Genomic DNA, 20,478 nt, shown 5'->3' with positions numbered 1-20,478 from the left:
GGTCTACAAGGGCGTCTTGAACGTTCATGATAGTGGTGACAAATAAGCTTTGGCTAGAAAGACCTATAACACTTTAATGTGTAAAGTTGATTTTAAGCAGAGGATCTGAATACTTCTTCCAACACTGACAGTCAGAAACAACCGCTTTGTAATTTAGGATCAGTCTTCATAAATCAACAGCACATTACAGTTACCTTTCAACCTGAAAAATTAGAGAATAAAGAAAAGAGAAACGATAGATAAAGCCTAAATAATGTTGATTATCCGTGAGTCAACAGCAGCTGTAGTAACATTTCTAACCACCTGGTGGCGGTAAAGTCTCCTGTCGGTGTTTGAGCTGACAAAAATCCGTAGAAGAAGAAGTAAAGAGCCAATCAGAAACCAGGGCACCATATTGAACCGATGTTTTGATCCAAGCTGCCGCTGTGGTTTTAGTAACAGTGAACTTTAGATCTATTTTCTTTAACTGAAGAAGCCATAACTCGAATAAGAAGAGTTAACAGTAACTCAACAATGAAGCTAACGGACATTAAGAAGTTAAAAGTGGCCGAGCTGCGGTCCAAACTTCAAGAACTCGGGTTGGACAACAAGGGGCTGAAAGCTGAGCTGGTCGGCAGGCTGTGGTCTGCTTGTGAGGCGAGACAAACCGGAGAAGACGGTGTGGAAGAGATAAAAATACAACACGTCCCCTCACCGACACCTTCAGAACCGACCGAGACTGTGGACGTCCGCGCTCCGTCCTCATCACCACCGACAGAGGCTGGTGTCACTGCGCGGTGTAAAGTAGACTGCCCCAGCAGAGAGTTCACAGACTCCGCCACACAGACAGAGACAGACACCGGCCTGACTCCACCTCAGCCAGGCTCCGAGTTTACTTCAGGGTGTGTGTCGGTGTACCAGGAGGAGGAGGAGGAGGAGGAGGAGGAGGAGGTGGAGGAGGTGGAGATGCAGCAGGGAGATGCAGAGGATCCGGGAGAGGACAGGAGGGCTGAGCTGGGCAGAGGAAGAGCTTTCTACGAGTTTAAAGAGGAGATACGATACAAAAGGTAAACATAGATTTCAGTTCAGTTCATGAAGGAAGGTTTGTGTTATTGGTATGGGATGTTTACATATAAATTTGACGATTAAACCATATATTTACCTAAAGTTACTGATTTTCATGCCTCCTAAAATGACCTTTCACGAGCAAACATGACTGTGCAAATGAGCTGTTGGCTATAAATGTTGTAGTGTGTGACAGTTAATGCTCCATACTTCCATGTATGAATAAACATTACTTAGGGATATTTCTTATGGATCTGATCTTTTTTTGAAAAAGGTGTTTTAAAGCAACATGCGTCCCTATCTCTTCTCACCCAGAGCCAAATCACCACAGCCTCCAGCAGACAGAGAGGAGACAGGAGAGGAGGATGAAGATGGAGTCAGATTAAATCCACGTAAGTCTGTGGACAACGCTCTGATGCAGGAAGAAGACACACCCATGATTGAGTTAATATATTTATCTATAAAGAGTTAATGCTGTGAAGATAACTGACTTTCCTTGTCACTGCACAGATGACAGTCACCTCCACTTTGAGGTGGGTCCTGACGGGGCGCGTGGTCAGCCGCGGTTCTGGGCTCGATTCCCCTTGCTGTGGTCAGGCTGCAGGCTCACCTATGGGGCGTTTCAGGGCAGGGTGGGCTTTGAGGTGAGGCTGGAGAGGACGTTATCGAATACACAAGGTGAAATGGATCCTCACGGCCTGAGAGCAGGCTGGTCGATGACTAACACCTCTCTGCTGCTGGGTAAGGATTCATTTTATCATTAGGTTCATTTCAGCTGTTCCCCAGGAGGACGTTTTTGAACAGTGGCACATTTTCTGGAGATCGGTTTATTCCCATTAAATCACTTGCGTCTTTGTCCCTCTGGCTTTCTCTCTGTTTGGCACCAGGTGAAGATGAACTCTCTTTTGCTTATGATGGCCGTGGTAAAAAAGTGTCAGGTGGGACGGAGGAAGAGTTTGGAGAACCCTTCTCAGTGGGAGACATCATTGGCTGTTATGCTGTAAGATACACGTTTCTATTCACAGTCTTTGAAACTTTATTGTCTCTTGTCTTGTAACATAAAGATCTAGTTTTAGAAAAGTTAGAGGACATTTATTTTTTCTAATCTCAGCTGTGTGTCTGTTTATGTGTCAGTCTTTCTCTACGGACGGTGCTGTTGAGCTCTCTTTCCATAAAAACGGCCGTTTCATGGGTGTGGCCTTTTCACTGGGTGCTTCCGGTTGCACACTATTCCCTCACGTCCTTTGTAAGAGCTGTTCAGTCAGATTACACCTGGACCCCACAGCTCCTCCCTGGTACCCCAGTCCTCCAGGGTTTACACCACTTGCATCTCTTTCTGCTGGGCAGAGGGTGCGCACCATATTTACTCCGACCTCCAGAGCACAGTGTGAGGTGAGAGGCAATACTTGGGTTTCCATTGAAAGCATTTGAACGTAGATAAGAGAAAGCCTTAATGTAGAATTCACATTATGACAAGGTTATTTATGGTTTCCTGTGGTGATAAAGATTTATTGGGCTGTCATGATATCAGACTTTCTCTACACATTTATCATGGCCAAGCAAATTCACAGTAAAAAAAAATATTATGGCGGTATGTATTAATGTTTATTAATGATTGAAATTGCTGTCTGTCAAATTAACTCTAAAAAATTACTTTTTCCATTCAATATATTGCACTCAAAATACGTGTAGGGAGGTGAAGAGAGTGTCCAAAAAGAACAATTACATTTATTGAATTACGAAAAAGGCAACCAGATACATTTGATAAACAAGAGAGACACACAAGTCTAAAATCTGCACTGGATTATTCACAAGATATAACTAACACAATGCTAAAATAGATTAAAAAAAAAAATTATATCACCATTATCATCAATATCAACACCCCTAGTTTAAAAAATGAAAGATATTTGAACAAAACACTAATATTTAGTTTTGACTTGATGGTGTGACATAAAACAATTTTGTTTACAAATTCAGAATTTGGTCCCAGTGATGCCACAATCATATTGATCAGGTGTAACATTTACTATGTTCCATGTCTTTGCATGTTTGTACACTAATCTAATAGTTTTTGAAGCATTTCACTGATGTCAGCCTCGTAGTGGTGCTCGCAGAAAAGTCACCAAAGTCAGTAGGATTCATCCCCTCAGGATCATGACAACTGTACAAAACTTCACGTCGTTGAGATATTTCAGTCCAAGCCTTTGAGCCATGCTGATAGTATTGTTCAAATGAGCATATTTTGGTAATTTTCATACAGGATGTAAAGGCTAGACAGGCAGGTGCTACATTTGAATCTCCCTCTCCGTCCCTCCAGATGTTGTTGATCGTCGGTCTTCCGGGCTCTGGGAAGAGTCACTGGGCCAGGACTCACATGAAGCAGCATCCAGAGAAACAGTACAGACTGTTGGGCACAGAGGAGCTGCTCACGTGTATGATGGTCTGTCGAACCTCCTGTCACCACTCGCAAGTTTTAAGTTATATAAATGAAATACATTGAGGATGATGTTCAATATCTGATCAATCCCAAAATGCTTGGTGTGTGTGTGTGTGTGTGTGTGTGTGTGTGTAGAGTGGTGGACAGAGGGACAGCAGGCTGCAGCAGGCCTGTCAGTGTCTCACTGATCTGATCAAGATGGCTGCTCAGACTCCTGGAAACTACATCCTCGATCAGGTAACACTTTGCAGCTGAACACATGTTAACTCGAGTTAAATCTTTAGACAATTATGTTTTATTACAATTAACTGGTGAACTTTTTTGTCGAGTGGTGCCATTTTTTGCTAGTTGTTTAAATTCACACAATTATAATAATAATCGCAATTATAAGTCGTCAAGTCATCGTCACCCTCACCCTCAAAGTCGAGTGAAGTTCTCTCTCTCTGTTGTCCAGTGCAACATCCTCTTCTCTGCACGCCGTCACAAGCTGCAGCTGTTCACGGGCTTCAGACGGCGGGCGGTGGTGGTTTTTCCCTCAGCGGACGAGTGGAGGAGACGACTGTCCCAGCACCAGACGAGTGACGGGGACCAGATCCCCGAGACCGCCCTGCTCAAACTCCAAGGTCTCACTTACATTTCAGTGATTTGAAAAGACGATACCATAATTTCCAGTTTCAATCAGAAAGGGATTTCTTTTAGAGATGGAAGCTTTTAATTTAATGATATTAAGGTTTAGTCATTCTCTCTTTGGGAGTCATTTAACCCACTCTCCAAAAAGGAAACAAGACGATAGGGGAAAAAACAAAATTGACTCTTAACCAACAATTATAAATAATCTTAAACTTCCCTTCTTTCCTCAGTGAGTTGCTGTCTTCCGGAGCAGCAGTGCGACCTGCTGGAGGAGCTGCAGTACGTCGAGCTGCCTCAGGAAAAGGCACAGACGCTCCTGCAGGAGTACAAAGACGAGGCTCGTAGGCTGCTGCCTCCTGTCCCCAAACAGGAGAAGAAGAAACCCCGACTTTACAGGAAAAGACCTCACCCTCACAGCGTTCTACCCTCATACAGGACGCAGTGGACTGGACCTCATGGTCAGTGTGTGAAATGATTGGTTGTATTTTGGGAGACTTTATAAGAATAGATTTTACATTTTTTGTCTTTTTTGTTCGTAGGGTGGAGCAACATGCAGTCTTGGAGGCAGCAGCCAAGATACGTGAGTGTAATGAAGACACACAAAATAAACACAGCATCATTTGGGGCTGTTTCTTGGTCTTCAACGTAGCTGCAGTTTAAGGTTTTAATCTAATGTCTTGAACAAAGTCACCTGATCTCTTGACCTCATTACTGTGTCCCATGTTTTGTAAAAACCACCAACAGAAGTCAGATCTGAGGTTTATCGGGAATTTATTCTCCGCTAAACATCAGGTTTTATCTGTGGTTGAGCTAATCCTGATCTTGTTCTGACAGACATTAATCATGTACTGTGGCTGCTCTATCAGAATCAGAAATACTTTATTGATCCCTGAGGGGAAATGTTACACTAGCTCCTTCTAGAATAGAAATGTCAAACTATAGAGAGAGTTGAGAGTCTGTCTTTTCCTCCTAACTGTAGCTAAACCAGACGGATGTTTGGTTTCACAACAACAACCTCTAAATCACAATGTACTTCATGTTCTTTACATTTCAGTGGAACCCGGCCGATCAGGACCAGGCCTGTTACTACTACAGAGACAGCAGCTATGAAGGTTACTGGTGAAGAAACCTGGCGCAATCGAATCTTTGTTTACAAGGACAATAATTCTACTACTGTCATGTATTTTAAAAAGAGAGCTACATTCATTAACAAGTCATTTTACACAGAGAACTGCAGACTACAGTCTGTGTTGCACTCGCTGCTTTTGCCAATCAAAGATCAGTTTTGTAGTTTTTTAATCATCCTACAACTGAAAAAAAAAACATGTCACCTTTTTATGATTTTTTAATGATTTTCTTTTTTAAATATTTGTTTTAATTGAACATGTTTTTACTGTACAGTGTACAAATTATGAAAATATACAGTATTTTGCACAGTTTTAACACCAGTATTGGTCCAAGACTACTTAAAGTCAAAGATAAATAAATCACTGAGCTTAATTGAAATGTTTCTCTTTGTGTGTTTGTCTGCATTGAATCATCCATCTCCCGATGCTATCAGCTGATTGTTGTGTCGTTGTTCCGGCTTCACTTTCTGATAGAGCAGCACGGCTCCTTTAGCTGAAGGACACAGCTCCGACCACAGGGGGCTGCTTTCATCCAGCTGCATCACCTCCTACACATTTCAGAAAAGATCAAATTAAATCTTAACAATATTTGATCTACGTCTTGTGAAATCCCGTACCTTCTCCTAATGCAACTTGCCACAAAACAAAGACAAAAACTCTCCACCACCCACCGCTCTGCTGAGGAAGACGATGTCTGTGGACTCGTTGGCCTCTGCTCCTCCTTTCCAGTACAACTTTCTGACTTCATCACACGTCAGCGAGCAACTGAGGACAAATAGGAAGTCGGCTGTAGATTAAATCTTCATAAGGAGATTTGAGGAAATCTTCCACCGTATCTCTGCAGACATCTTGCACTCATTATCTTAGAGCCCTAATGAATGTATTTTATCTGCAATGTTTTATGCTGCCATCGTAATCAGCAGCTAATCAAACCAACAAATTAACAAACATACAAGAACATTGTTAAATCCTGGACTGTCAAATTGGATGGTTGCACTGTAATTTCACTGACATTTCTCTGACTCTCATTTGTTCTGCACAGCAGCATCGTAGACAGAAAATATGACGAGACTCATGCCTGTAAGGCAAACCGTTAATGTAAACTTACACCATCTTTTCAGGTGTTTGGTTAGTCTAATATTCAGTAATAATCCTTATTATCAGGTAATTGCTGAGTAAACGTGCTTAAAAGTAGAACATTTGTTGAATAAATAGCTAATGTTGGGAATTGTAGAAGCATAAACCACATGACCACATTTACTTATTTCCTAACACATTAGTCGTCTTCAATTTAAACATCACATTAATACATCATGTCGGTTTGAATCATTTTTTAAATTTTTTTATAAGAAAACAGTAAAAACTGATTCCAGCTTCTTATAATTGAATATTTTCTATTTTCTTTATTCCTCTGTGACAGTAAACTGAATATCTTTGTATTGTGGAACAACAAGACAACTGAGTGTGTCGTGTGTCATGACACCAGTGAGCATATTTCACAATTATCTGACATTTTGTAGATCAAACTTAAAATCAATTCATCTAAAAAATAATGGATATATAAATAGACATCGTAAGTTGCAGCCCGAGATGCTCAAATTGGTGACAGTGAATCCTGTCATACAAAACTTCTCCCATTTAATCAAACAACAGTGGATTTAATATTTTCAGTCCTAATTCTCATTAGTAACCTTTAGTGACTCCACCACTAGAACCACTTATTTTTAATAGCGCGTGTTTATCATAGGGATTAAAACTGAACGACAGGTACCTGACGTAGAACTCGGCGCTCGCTCTGCCGGCACTGGTGTGATTCAGAGCGACACCCATCAGGATGGGCTGTCCGAGGGAGCTCAAAGGAATATTCACCTGTGGACGTGTATTTATTATATGCGTAACTGAACTTCAGTTTGACATGAAATAGTAAGTCTTCAGTGGTGAGCGGGGAAACCCACCTCGTCTCTGATCTCGGCACACACAGATGAGAACAGCTCTGAGACGACGGCCCTCGGCTTCATCATGCCCACACTGATCTGCTCCTCACGCACCGTCTGGCCCAGACGCTCACACACCGCCTGAGGAGGGCAGCAACAGTTCAAATAACACACCAGGATATTAGTGACACATCATTCACTTTTATTTGACTTCACCTTCGGCTCTGGGTGACCTCCGGGCATGTCCAGTAGCCCGCCCGCCTCTGCTACCTTCTGACTCCTCCGGATCAGCACCACCTGACCATCGGCTGTACACAGAACGCCACCCACACCCAGAGGCTGAGCCAGCAGCGCCAGAGGATCGCCGAAATCTGTCTCTCCCAGCTGACGGAGCTCTGGCACTCGACACGACCAGTTTGTTCCCAGGTAGTCTTTGTAGCATGTCAGGCCCAGTCTGAGAGTGAGGAGCAGTCCATTCTCATGTTCGTCTGTGTTTTCTGCAGGTCCGTTTCTTTCATCCAGACTGTTCGGAGCAGAGTGATGCAGACAATTGCTCGTACATACATTCTCCTCCAGTCTTCTGCTGCCGTGTGATCTGTTGGATGGGTGTTTGGGAGAAACAGAGGTCAATGAGGCCAAGCAGAACGAGTGCAGTCTGAACTTGGACCCGTTGAAAAGCCACGGCTCCTTGGACACACGCTCTGTCCACGTCTTGTCTATTTCACGCTCCAGAGCCGGATCTGTCTGCCTGTTGAATCTGAAAAGAGAGAAGAGGAAGCGCGACAGATTTTTAGCTCACAATTACACTTTGCCTGTTTTAAAATGACTATAAAAAAAGGACGACTCCAGTATTATTCTATAATTTTCCTATTTTCAACAAATATGCAACATTTGTAACATGTTTGAGTGACTTCTGTTTAGTCAGAAGGCCTGATAATCATAAAATTCTATGGTTTGAATCCATTTTTAGAGATTCTTACCTTTCAGAGAGCTCCACTTGTACTTGAGACTCCAGCAGGCCGCTCCAGGCTGCACAGTGCAGCAGCACAGACACCTCAGAGTCCATCATCTCTCCCCGTGGCTGTGACGTGTTGTGGAGAGCTGAATCTGAAAATGTTTAAATGAACTGTGCCCAAGTCAGGTACCTCGTCTGTATATATGTCCCTCCACCGCGCAAGCAAAAGACGGACACGCCAAGAACAAACACAATTAGAAATACAAGTTCTTTTGTCAGTTTGAGACTCTAAGCTGCTTTTAGGCAAAACAGTGCATTTACCTACAGGTGTTTGGTGAGTCTAATATTCAGCAATTGTCAGTGTTATCACGTAATTGCTGTGTAACCGTGTTTAAAAGTAGAACATTTGCTGAATAAATATCTGATGGTGGGAAGTGTAAAAACAAAGCAAACATAAACCACATGACCACATCGACTTCATTTCATTTGACTGATTTTTAAAAGACGGTACGACTGCACATTTCCTCCATGCCACAGAAGTTTAATTGAATTTGATTAAAGTTGGGTTAATTCTAACCCTTAACCTAGGCATGGCCTGCATTGCAGTTGTTACCTTCTTTTCATTCACGTGGTTTCCTGATAGCCTTTCCCTTATGTGATGGGCGTACAACCGGCCTCTCCTGGTTAGTAAAAGCCCTGTAAGGTCATAGTCCACCCACACAGGTGTTTTCCTTCTATCCAGCTGACGTCTTAACTCTCCTGAAGGCTTTATTCATCATCTATAATGGTGTGACAACTTAAATCTAATATAATGTTAAATCCCAACCATAAACATATGCAGAGGTCTGATGGAAATTGTCAAAAAATACCTGTGTGCCTGTGTGCAGGACCTCTAAAAGTGTTGTCATCAGGACTCGAGCCCAAATACTCATCAAAGAAAAAAAATCTCCAGTATGGGTTTTATCATCCTTAATATAGAATGAAGTACGTTGAATAATAATTGAATAAGCAGCGAGGTGACGGACAGGTGGATCCTGCTTTCTACGTGTTCACGAGCAGACAGGACCGCCGCTTTATGGAGTTCTCTGTCCTGATTGGATAAAGTGGGCAGGGATATCAGAAAATGTCTTTTATCTTTTACCGCATGAGCACAGACACACATTACTGACCAAACACCCTGTAACAGTGATTACTGTTGGTATACAGAGCAATTTAACACTCATTTTCATAAAAACAAATCACTTACAGCAGCTTTAATCTGATAGTCGTCAACTAATCGACTCATCAATGCAGCTCTAGTTGTACCTGTTAAGAAAGCTATGGCTCTGGCCTCATCCTGATCTGTGAAGTCACAGCAGGTGTGTCACCTACTGACAGCTGAAAAACAGGATTGTTACTATATTAATCCAGATGTACGATACTGCAGAAATTATCTAGATTGATTCCGAAATGTTCAGAACTACACTCACTGCTTACTGTAAATCACTTACATTAATAAATAACACACACACATACACATACATATGAGTATTTGTTATCCTGAAACTTGTCTGATGATGTCTATATTGATCTGTACCCATCTGTCGGTCTCCTTACTTCATATTTCTCTATATCATTTTCATCTTATGTTATGTTATGCACATGTATTTATTTGTATTTTCATGTTTAATGTCCTTAAGGAGCTTTATTTTCTGTTCTCTGTCCAATAAACGGTGAATCATCTTGGCTGAGGGTGTGACCAATCGTGAAAGTGAAAGTTTTTGAAGGTGCCATAAAGATGCTACCAAGATGGCAGCAGCATTTGATGTCTATTTGACGGTATCAATAATAAACAATTAATAGATCATACAGGTTTTTTTAAAAGCCAAAATGAGACTCAAACTTATAAGAGAGTCACTTATATTTTCGGTTTCACATAAGTGTACGGTACAGCTTGCTAACTACGCTAATGCTATACGTTAGGTTACACGAGTTAGCATAAATGTTGTCAACTGCTCCGAGTGTGAGCAGTTTGAAGTAACTGACAACTTTTGAGTTGTAGTTCATCCTGTGGCTGAACACAGACAGAAGGACCGTGAGCTGAGCGAGAATAACACATAACTATGTAAAACGATTGAACCAACAGTATTTTGTAACGTGGAACATGATTACAGCAGCCTCGGCAGCTATGGTAATCTTATTAATTTGGGTCGAAACGATGTAGTTTCTTCTTACCTTCCGAGGAGAAGAAACTCAGACTGTAGTTCCTTCTTCTTTATTTGACAGATGGATGGCAGATTGTGCTCATCGTCACCACCTAGTGGTCAAGAGTGCGAACTGCAGGCGGATTTCTCAAATAAAATCAGAAACATTATTTATTCACTGCTGTCAGGTGTCAAATGCAAATATTTGTGCATATTTTACACTGTGCATTTCATATGTTGTATATCCTATTTAGGACATTCCCTGAATCATTTATTTAACCTCTGTAGGTTAACATGGTAACAACAGGGTTAAAAACCTGTGACAACAACGTGCAGGGGGCGTGTTTGTGATGTGTTAAGCCGCCCAGACTCAGACTCACAACTTCCGGTACCAATCAAAACAAAAATTAATGCAATGCAATTTAGATTAAATAAAGAAAGTTTTTTCGTTTCGTTTCGTTTTCTTCCGCTTTATCCATGCGGGTCGCGGGTGATGTTACCGCTTTTATACCACCTTTTTTCAAGGTAAAGAAAGTGTTAGCGGAAAAACAAAAATACAGGTTGTCAACCCTTTCAACAGCTTACTACCTTTAATTGAAAAGAAAACGACTAACAAAGAATTCAGGGGAACCGCACAGTAGCACCTACAATATAAAAGCGAAAATACAGCTACATAAGGACAACACACAAGGGGATTACAAATAAACATAGGTGCGTAACACAACATAATCAAATAGAGAAAATAGAGAACAGTCAGAAGGAACGTGGTTGACTTCACATTAAAACAAGTCTATGGTGGTTTTAGGAATTATAACTTATTCTGCGATCCTTCTAACTTTATGACAGCTCAGATAAAAAAAAACCTATTCGTAAGTCTTTGTGTTGTCCGCTCTGTTAAATATGATATTTCAAGCAGCAGCAGCAGTGGCCTGATGCTTATCTAAATTGCTCGAATACCCTGTTGTGGCGATAAATCTAGCGCTTTTATTTTGAAGGATGGTACCTTGGTTTTCCGGTTTTACGGCTAACTTGACTTAGCTGAGTTTATGCAAAGACCCCTCAGTTCAGCTACTGTTATCAAACTGAGCCCTGCTGGTATGTCACTTTTCATTGTCTAAGTCCTGGCTTTACACTCGTCCCAGCTTTGTAGCATTGTTAAATATTTGGTCTTCATCTTTCAAACAAGACTTCAAGCTAAATTAGATCGTCGTTAGCAGGCTAACATTAGCGCAGAATGGCACTTAAATGGAAGCCCGGCTGGTTAGCATTAGCTTTGCTGCTCAGGTAGCAGGACAAAGTGTCCTCACAGTGGCACACACTGTTCTCCATTTGTCTGTTTTACTGCACATAATGTTTCATGTGCAAACACAGCAGCCACTCTGCAGCCAGCGGTGAAGCTAATGAAAGTATAATTCCCGTCAGTTTTAATTCAAAGGAATGTTAAAAGTAATTTAGATTGCATATGTTTAACACACCCACCAAGAACAAATCTGCCTGGTGTTAAAGTGAACCCATGTTCTGTGTTTCAGCTGATAACAGCAGATCCTGGGACTAACAGAGAGAGAGAGAGATATGTTTGACTGGTGGTAGACTGCTTTATAAATATCTCTCTCACCTCTCCACTTGTTGTCCAACGTCAGGTCACGTGTCAACAGATGAGGGGACTGCTGACAGCATCATTTTAGATGGAAGCACACTGAAAGGTAAAGATAGGAAAGCTTAGTAAAAGCAAACACGTTTTCCTCTAACAGTGTGTGTCTTCATTTTAAACTGGTTTTAACAATATGTCTTCAAGCCAAATGGTTGAGTTAATATTAGCCATTTAATAATTATAAAGGATTAGAATCCTTCAGTGACATATAGGCATTAGGTATAATCTTAAGGGCACACATATAGTCAATTCTTATAAGAATTTCTTAATGTAAAGGTCACATAGTCTATATAATATATTTCTTTGACAACTGGAAACCAGATATCCAGCTCTTTCTGTGTTGTGGTTTTGTTTTTAGTTTCCAAAATATTGTAAACAGATAATCATACAAATGATCATACTTAATAATCAAGGATATTGCCCAACTATAACGTGACTAAACCTCCGAATCAAATAAATAATCTCATTTGCGACCTCTAACATAGATGGTCAAATGAAAAGACAGGTCTAGAATATATGAAATAGAGAAACCATTTTCTCCCCTAAACATACCACTTCTAATGTTGATTTTGTTATTAAGCATAATCAAGCATTTCTTTTCTGTCAACTTTAGTGTCATAACACATCAGATTATGTTCTTCCAACAGTAGTAGACTCAGAGTGCTACATTAACATATTAAACATGCTTTAAAGCTTGGGCTCGGAGTCAGTCTGCATATTCAGAAGTTAATATATTTGGAGCAAACATCTCTCTTCGTCTCCTAAAATAACCTTTCTCTATATTGTTGCTGATTTTAACATCTGTCCTCTCTGCTCAGGTCCTCTCTGGTGCTTAAAAAAATTAACCATCATGCAGTTGGAGGCTCAGCTGCGTCTCTGTCAGAGTTGTCTTTGGTGCTGCAAGAGCGGTCTGCGCCTGCTCTCCCAAAGCTATGCACACAGGTAAAGTTAGCGTATATGCGTTGAATTAAATCAGAATGACTGGAAACAACTTAATGATTGTGTTTGTGCACTAAGCTTTGGACCGGCCTGAATGTCTGTTCTTTTTCTGGCTCACCACAGAAAAGCTGTGACCCACTACGATCTCCTGGGAGTTAAATCCGATGCAAGCTTGGAGGAAATTAAAAATGCATTTTTTAACAAATCTAAGACGGTAGGGTCCTTATTTGTTCTGCATTTAAAGAAAATGTCCGGCCACAGGAGGGCAGCCTTTCACAGCATAGTTTCAACTTTTAACTGTTCCCACAGTGGGCTTCTGTTTGTTTTAAATGTTGTGGCTCCCTGCGTAAATAAGGATGTGCATGTGTATTTACCTTGCGGTCCTGCCATAATTAAGGGCTGACCCCGCTCACCCTTTAGAGAAAAAAGCCTGGGTGTCAGTGCAGACCATACGTACGCATGCATTTGTTCTACAGAGATCGTATATTTGTGTGTGTTAATTCAAGTATACACATTCAGATAAGCCCCGCAATATCAGTCGACCTCATTACTGTCACATCGTGCAGCTTCACCCGGACAGCGACCCATCCAACCCATCGCTGCACAGCCAGTTTGTGGAGCTGAACGAGGCCTACCGGGTGCTGAGCAAGGAACTGAGCAGGAAGGAGTATGACTTCAAAATCAGGCGCCCATACACTGGGAGCCAGGCCTTCAGTTCTACCTATAGTGACACCAGCTACAGAGCCAGGTGAAGATGCACACACAATCGGTTCATCAATCTTACGTTAGCTGACCTTAATGGTCCACTTAACTGAAGCGAGGATATGTAGTTTTGAAAGTTTTAATCCAACTATGGCCTTGTGTGGTAGTGTTTTGCTTGCTGTACGTTGACCTGTATGTCAATCTGTCCTGTGCAATTACTTTTAGAAAATCCTTGATGGAGGCGCTACATCGTTTACTTTTTTTTACAGGTTTTGTTCGACCATAGTGCAAAAATCTAGAAACAGTGCTTTTCTGCACAAACCATCATCCAGTCATCAGAAAATTATATAATTATTTGGCCAAAATGATTAGGTTAAATCATCAACTGCATTGCATCACAGAAGAAAGATAATACAAATGATATAAAATAATGATAGGTAAGACGGACAGATATTGAAAGATGATTAAAAACAAAAATACAATAATGGACTACAACTAACTAAACTTAATATGTTAGCAGCTGTACCACTGTTAGATGTACACTCAGTAATCTTCAATCCTTCAAACGTAATTCACATGAAAGTTCCGTTCATTCTTAATAATAATAATAATAATTCATTTAATTTGTATAGCGCTTTTCAAGGACCCAAAGTCACTTGTTCTTGTAATGTATTCCTAACAAAAATGCCTGTTTTCCATGATGTCACCAGCAAACAAATGTTATGCACCCAGGATGTTCCTTATGTTTAACTCATGTGAATGTAAATATGCAAATAAACACATGACAGTTTCAGCAACAAATGGATGCACAGCTGTATCTTTACAAATACACACAGCAACATGTTGTAACTTAAAGACAAACATAAACACAACGACTGTATTTCAAGAGCCGGCATTTATGGCGGTTTGTCAGTTTCTAACATTTGAGCCCATCTGCCCCACCTTTGGTTTTTAATTGCCACCGATCATGATCCTTCTGCTTTACCACCAGCACGGATACCCAGGATAACACGCGTTACTGGGAGCAGTTTAGTCAGTCTCAGACACAGGAGATGACGGCAGAGGAGTGGCAGAAGAGGAGGAGGAGGAACTTCCGCCTGGTGGGCTACTGCATCTTGACTATGGTGCTGAGCATCGGAGCCCACGTAGTCTTCTTCAGGTATGAAAAAGCGACTCGATTCTCACTGTGTGATCAGCTCAAGTCTCGACGTTGAGCTCTGTCGCCATTTTACAATTTTGCATGTGTTTTCTTTGCTGCACATTCACATCCAGATGAATGGGATTGTTTGTAGACGCTTCACTGTGCCACGTGTCTTGACACGGCCTCATGGCTTGTGTCCTTGTTTTCGCGCACTGACTCAGTGCCACTTTTGTTTTTGCTGAGTCACTTTGTGATCTGAGGAGCTGTTTTAACAGCTGCACAAACTCATAAATACAACTGAGCGTACAGAACGCTTGCAGAGCAACAAGTTTTTAGGTTAAGCAAAGTTATTCTGCGAGGGGCGTCTTGACTCAAGTGTTTCTCCGACTTGTTCAGGAAACTGGAGGAAGTTCACAACAACTTCATGGACGAGAAAGATCGAGTCATCACAGAAATTTACAACGAGTCCAAAGAGAGGGCCAAGTGAGTAGTTTTTCTTCGGTTTGATGCCACATATGGCTGGGAAATGTACATTTACGATGCTCAAATCTGGAGTCTGAATGTTTCTCCTATGCTGTTTCCCAGAGCCAACGGTTTTAAGAAACAGACAGAAATCCTGCGGCAGAAGCATGCTGAGTTTCTGGAGAAATACAAAATCCGCAATGATGGAGAGGACAAGTAGAAGAGCCTCCAACTGTGCTCAGTGATGATGGAGTTTGAGCTCCCAGTGGGTGGACAAATGTGGTTCCAAGTTTTAGGATTTTAAAGTTTTTTTCTCCGTGTTTGTCCTCACTTGAAGACAAACAGAACTTGGGTGTGATGTGGGAATGTTTCATCTGGTCGTACAAGTGTTTCTTCATGAACAAACTGAACTGTTTATCAGACTGGACCGGGCTGATGAGGCGCCTGTAGTTGGTAGAATATTTGAAGTGATGGATCATCAAAAGGATCCGGCTACAGTATGCACAATAACCTCTCAGAGCCATAATGAACACTGTTAAACTGCCTCAAAGGATGCCACAGGAACATGTTATTTATCGTCCTCAGCCTCATTTCTGTGAGCATGCAGGGCTCACAGATCACAGTGAGATGAGTTTATCAAGTCAAGAAGAAACGGACTGTAAAGCCAATATATTTCAAGCTGAAAGAACCTTGTATTAAATTCATACCTCTTGTTGCACGCTCCAGTAATGTTCTCTCAGGTGAGCCTCAGAGGGTTGATTGAGAAGGGTGCAAAGTCAAAAGTTTCAGAGATAATGGTTGCCAGGTTTCAATAGATATGGATCTTAATTCCTCATTGACAATGTTAACATGCACAAAATATTCTGTTTTTTGCCATTTTTCCCCCAAAAAAAGGGCAATATTCCCACCAAGCTTAATACATGGCCAATGAAAGTAAATATTCCACTGTTATTCCCGTTTATACACAACAATGAATACTCTGATTTATTTACAAAACCTCACTGTTTAATTTGTTCAACAGCCTTTTTGAAAAAGGCCAACATTGCAAAATGTTTGCATGTACACAGACCTGTTTGTATCCTAGTCTTTCACAATATTTACACTGGCAACAGACATGTTTTACCTCTTCATCATATCATTAAAAAGCAAATGTTGATTACACAATATAATGGATGTACAATAATGAAGCCATCAGTGTTAACACTGGTTCCCTTCTAACCTCGCTATCGCTACACATTTTTCTCTGCCACTAGGCACTTGGTCACCCAGGAAGAGGAAGGCTGAGTGCCGATCCATTCCTATCATAGACTAAGTGACTGAATGAGCTAATCTTATGTCCTGTGGTGTTATTTGTGAAAACTGACCCAGTTGTCTTTGCAACAACGCCGCCAACAATAATACCACTAGGGGGAGAAAGTTTCCACTTTCAAAGGAACTGTGTTAATCTTTCTGATTAGAAATGCAGACTTTTCTTTAGTGAATGTGTCTCATCCCAAGCCTTGAAAAACGCTGTCATAAATGACTCATTTGAGGTGCATATTCTGAGTCCAGAGTATACACGCGCAAAATATTCTCCTAAAACTGGAATAATATCAGCATATCCTGCATGTCTTAATCAGAAAAATTCTACATTTGGAAAACTATTGTGCATGTTCACATGGTCATTGTTCCCCCCCGGTGAGACTGTATGTTACTTACTGTGTAACTGCAGCATTTCCAGCCAAACGCATTATGAAATGTTAATTTGTGAGAAATGGAAATCAATCAACGTTTATGATTTAAAAAGGGTGAGAGAGTAATGTATTCACTGTCAAACTATAACTATTGAAGCTATGAAGATGTGGAAATTGGATGCAACAAGGGTTTATAATTACAGGTGAATGTTCCTACAGAGCCAACTTTTACCATTTTGCCTCTCACCAGTTTTTAGATATTAGAGACTTTGTTCTGTCTGTTTTTAACTGCCTTACATCTTCACCTGAAGGGTTGTCAAAGAGAAATGATTAAAAGATCAACTTTTTCTCATCAATCATTACTTACTGCTTGTTTTGTCTCTTATTCACACATGGTTTGATTCCAGTTATGAATTACGGGAAGTACGACAGACACCACTTTTAAAAAAATTAAGAATTCTTCGCTGATATTACCTACCATTTCATTTAAGAACACACCTAGTAAAGGTTTAACTAGTTGAGCACTATCTCTCTACAATGAAGTTCACTGCCACTCGCTGGCTGAGTTTGCAGGAGGCGATCCAGATGTCGTCAGTTGCCTTTTAATGAGCAACCACCCAGACAGGTCAGGGTTGTTTTTAATTAGAAAATTATTTATCAACCCACTTAGGACTCAGAAGTTTTTTTTCCATGATCTCAGAGGTCATATTTTGTGAATTGGAACTGCTCTTGTAAACCTGTAATCTGCTGCAGATGTGATTAACCGAACACTGAACTTTACAGATGTTTATTTGCATATTTACATTCACATTCACATAAGAACATCCTGGGTGCATAGCATTTGTTTGCTGGTGACATCATGGAAAACAGGTGTTTTTGTTAGGAATACATGAACAAGAATGAACGGAACTTTCATGTGAGTTACGTTTGAAGGAATGATATTGCCTTTTCCCTCTTGTCCTAAGAGATAACACATCCCTGCATAGCTTACAGACACCCTCACCCTCATGTGGCGTGTGAGTGCCCTGTCATAACCCAAACACACCATAATGACTGAGATTCTGGTGTTGGCATTCCTACACACACACACACACACTCACACACACACACTGTTGGAAGACAAGCTTGATGAGAGAGGCATCTACAGCGCTACACAGAATAGCTATAAACACAGCTATAAAGACATTTTTAATTGACTTTTATCTTTAGTTTAATGAGCTGCAGAGGGGAAAGTGTGTCAAATCATGCACTGGAATAGCACACTGTGTTTCTGACATGTATGTCCTCTTGGAAAACTACAGACAGACACAGACAGAGTGGGAAGGAAAATAATTTACCACAAGTTGAACCTCAGACTTTTCACACCATACTGCCTTCTTTGATGAGATTCTGTCCTGAAATTTGAGGTAATTGAAGGTCATTGTTCGTGATGTCATAGCTTCCTGAGAGATTTGAAGGCTAAGTTCACCCAAAAATGTAAGTTCAGTCAGCATCTCACCCTGAAGCCGATGGAAAGTTGGGTGAAGTTTTGTAGTCCACAATACATTTCCGGAGCTTCACAGCAATTCTCATTCTCTAAAACAGCTGAAGTAGATGGAGACTTGTTTTACAATGTAAAAAAAAGAAGAAAAAAGACAAAATGGCTTCATACAGCTCATCCAGTGTAATCCAAGTCTCCAGAAGCCCCAACATCCCAAATTTATTTCAAATACTGTCATTTGCATTTACTACAAAACTTCACCTGACTTTTCATCGGCATGTGGTGAATATTAATTTTTTTATCCTGTATCTTGTATCCTTTAAAACGTTATCAAGAAGATAATTGTTGTTATTGATGTAATTAATTGTTATAACCCAACATGTAGGCTCCTGCACATTGCTTATAATACAACTTTGGGGGATAAATACTTTTTACTTTCCAAAAAGTAAGTGAAATTTAAGTGTATTCATAAAGGGCGTCATGCAAATCATTATAATTTATACATCAATTTGTCTTCTTCGTGTTTCCTTTATTTGGGCTAATTGTCTATAACATATCTTTTCACTTGTTTCAGCTCTTTAATTACAAGAATAGTGGATTAATCCAATACACAAGCAAAAAAATCCTAATTTTAAGAAAATAATATCTTGGACATGACCTCTGTGTCCTCAGTGGCAGTTACAGCCCTGCTACCCACTTGCAAGGGGCCCCTGGAGGCCCCCTGACCCCCCCTTGCTTTAAGACCAATAGAGAGGCTGCACCTGTATTCAGTGCGCCTGTCCTGTTTGGAAAAAGTTGGCAGCGCAATGGTTACGCTGCGTGCGTCTCAAGGGCAAAGGAAATGAGGAAGCCGATCACAACAAATGAACACTGCTACCTTTGCAGACCTCTCTGACTGTCCGCCGGCTGCTGCTCTGCCGGCTCTGTTGTAGCTGCGCTTGCCGTGTCAGTGGAGGATGTTATTCTAGTCATATTTATAAGAGGATAAAAAAAAAAACGGGAAGATGCGCCTGGAGAGGAGACGTCATATTTTCAGGGGGAGCGACTGTGTTGAGAGACTGTGACCGAGCCGGGGAGCGGAATATGTCGCACTGTCCCTCTGCACGTCGGACCAAAGCGTCGGATCTTTACCGGATAAAAAACGTCCTGTGACTGGATGATGTGAATTTATTTTTCAGCCTCACAGAGGATTTTGATGATCGCACCACGTTTCAGCGGGAATCTGGATGATCCTCCAGTCACGCCACCCGGACCCCCAGACCGGTTCAATGGGAGCAGGACCAGTAGACTGACGGTGCCCTGAAATACATGAATCTCTCAAAGTTTAAACAAGTCTCATTAAGAAAATCTGGATTTCAAGGTTATGATACCACGGCCAGGTATTAAATTATTACTGGAGAACGGCACATTTCCTGTCTTTATGTTAGGGAGTGTTATTTCAGACAGCTGTGTCTCGCGGATTAAGATAATATAATAAACTATAATTAGACTTATCAAGAACTGACGCCTGGCAGAGTTTAGACAATCATTTAGTTTCAAATGCAACAAGATTAAGTTATGTTTCCAGCACCGAGGATGCCACCCTGGGTGTCCTTTCAAGAAGGGGAGTCTGGAGAATAAAAAGCGGGATTTCTGCGTCTTTAATCGGACGATTGATCAGAAAAGGAAGAAGGACACCATCTTCTATTCGTTTTTGGATTGGTCCAAAAATATTTTTGCGTGCCCCTTGGACTCCTGCACAATGGGGATTATGCTTCAAGTTATTCTAGGAATGTTTCAATTCCTGCTGCTCACCAGAATACCGACGTCCCATGCCAAGGTATGTATGTATTTGACCTAAAAAGACTGCGTGTCTCAAGTGGTCATTGGCCTGTGCGGTTTAGCTCCAGCTTATATAGATTGTCACTTGATTGGCATAAAGTTATATCCTTTCCGAGGGGATTTGGTGTGCTGGGGAACATGTGGGACTTAAACCTTCAGTGGAAGTTAGCCCCTAGGTCAATGACACCTGTCACTTGAGGTCCAGTGACACGAAAATCCACTATTACAACCGTGTAGGTTGTTTTGATTTGTTTAGCGCTCTTTATCTCTATGTGACATGTTGGTGTTTATTGTCT

The 20,478-nt window shown here is 41.1% G+C and overlaps 4 protein-coding genes across 12 annotated transcripts in view; 3 read left to right on the top strand and 1 right to left on the bottom strand.

Moving 5' to 3' along the window:
* The first annotated feature begins 360 nt into the window (after positions 1-360).
* On the top strand, positions 361-5,614 carry LOC115568552 (heterogeneous nuclear ribonucleoprotein U-like protein 2). Of its 2 annotated transcripts, XM_030395904.1 has the most exons (11): positions 361-1,046; positions 1,360-1,436; positions 1,555-1,785; positions 1,932-2,044; positions 2,179-2,436; positions 3,365-3,487; positions 3,620-3,721; positions 3,939-4,107; positions 4,345-4,572; positions 4,654-4,694; positions 5,169-5,614. In XM_030395904.1, exons 1-11 carry the CDS (start codon positions 514-516, stop codon positions 5,235-5,237), a joined length of 1,944 nt encoding a protein of 647 aa, XP_030251764.1. In that variant the 5' UTR covers positions 361-513; the 3' UTR covers positions 5,238-5,614. The 2 variants fall into 2 exon arrangements, with proteins under 2 accessions (XP_030251764.1, XP_030251765.1); XM_030395905.1 differs by lacking the exon at positions 2,179-2,436.
* Positions 5,472-20,478, bottom strand: part of nudt22 (nudix (nucleoside diphosphate linked moiety X)-type motif 22) — a 15,380-nt gene continuing 373 nt past the window's right edge. The window contains exons 1-8 of one of the 8 annotated variants that reach the window (XM_030395912.1): positions 10,345-10,435; positions 9,377-9,507; positions 8,156-8,282; positions 7,392-7,932; positions 7,197-7,316; positions 7,013-7,110; positions 5,913-6,006; positions 5,472-5,789 (exon numbers count right to left, since the gene is read on the bottom strand). In XM_030395912.1, coding sequence (XP_030251772.1) covers positions 5,652-5,789; positions 5,913-6,006; positions 7,013-7,110; positions 7,197-7,316; positions 7,392-7,932; positions 8,156-8,244 — 1,080 coding nt within the window. In that variant the 5' untranslated portion in view covers positions 8,245-8,282; positions 9,377-9,507; positions 10,345-10,435 and the 3' untranslated portion in view covers positions 5,472-5,651. Of the gene's footprint in view, positions 5,790-5,912; positions 6,007-7,012; positions 7,111-7,196; positions 7,317-7,391; positions 7,933-8,155; positions 8,340-9,376; positions 9,508-10,344; positions 10,439-11,928; positions 12,010-20,478 lie in introns of those variants that run through there. The other 7 variants (XM_030395906.1, XM_030395909.1, XM_030395910.1 and 4 more) reach the window with 7 other exon arrangements.
* dnajc4 (DnaJ (Hsp40) homolog, subfamily C, member 4) lies at positions 11,335-17,243 on the top strand. Its single transcript, XM_030395915.1, has 8 exons — positions 11,335-11,408; positions 11,954-12,016; positions 12,783-12,906; positions 13,027-13,117; positions 13,470-13,651; positions 14,597-14,764; positions 15,143-15,229; positions 15,332-17,243. The coding sequence occupies exons 1-8, from the start codon at positions 11,360-11,362 to the stop codon at positions 15,426-15,428; spliced, it is 861 nt and encodes a 286-aa protein (XP_030251775.1). The 5' UTR covers positions 11,335-11,359; the 3' UTR covers positions 15,429-17,243.
* The window catches only part of vegfba (vascular endothelial growth factor Ba), a 17,168-nt gene continuing 15,831 nt past the window's right edge, over positions 19,142-20,478 (top strand). The window contains exon 1 of the mRNA XM_030395916.1: positions 19,142-20,180. Within this exon, the coding sequence (XP_030251776.1) occupies positions 20,103-20,180 (78 nt within the window). The 5' untranslated portion in view covers positions 19,142-20,102. The remainder of the gene's footprint in view (positions 20,181-20,478) is intronic.

This window comes from Sparus aurata, chromosome 18 (assembly GCF_900880675.1).
Source record: "Sparus aurata chromosome 18, fSpaAur1.1, whole genome shotgun sequence".
In the NCBI taxonomy this organism is placed as follows: domain Eukaryota; kingdom Metazoa; phylum Chordata; class Actinopteri; order Spariformes; family Sparidae; genus Sparus; species Sparus aurata.
This window is presented reverse-complemented; position numbering and strand designations above follow the sequence as displayed.

Excerpts from the sequence above, each read along its gene's own strand:
- LOC115568552 (XM_030395904.1), top strand. The coding sequence starts at position 514 with ATGAAGCTAACGGACATTAAGAAGTTAAAAGTGGCCGAGCTGCGGTCC. Across the intron at positions 2,045-2,178 it reads ACATCATTGGCTGTTATGCT|TCTTTCTCTACGGACGGTGC; the intron begins GTAAGATACACG and ends TTTATGTGTCAG. Across the intron at positions 4,573-4,653 it reads GCAGTGGACTGGACCTCATG|GGTGGAGCAACATGCAGTCT; the intron begins GTCAGTGTGTGA and ends TTTTGTTCGTAG.
- dnajc4 (XM_030395915.1), top strand. The coding sequence starts at position 11,360 with ATGCAAAGACCCCTCAGTTCAGCTACTGTTATCAAACTGAGCCCTGCT. Across the intron at positions 11,409-11,953 it reads TATCAAACTGAGCCCTGCTG|GTCACGTGTCAACAGATGAG; the intron begins GTATGTCACTTT and ends GTCCAACGTCAG. Across the intron at positions 13,652-14,596 it reads GACACCAGCTACAGAGCCAG|CACGGATACCCAGGATAACA; the intron begins GTGAAGATGCAC and ends CTTTACCACCAG.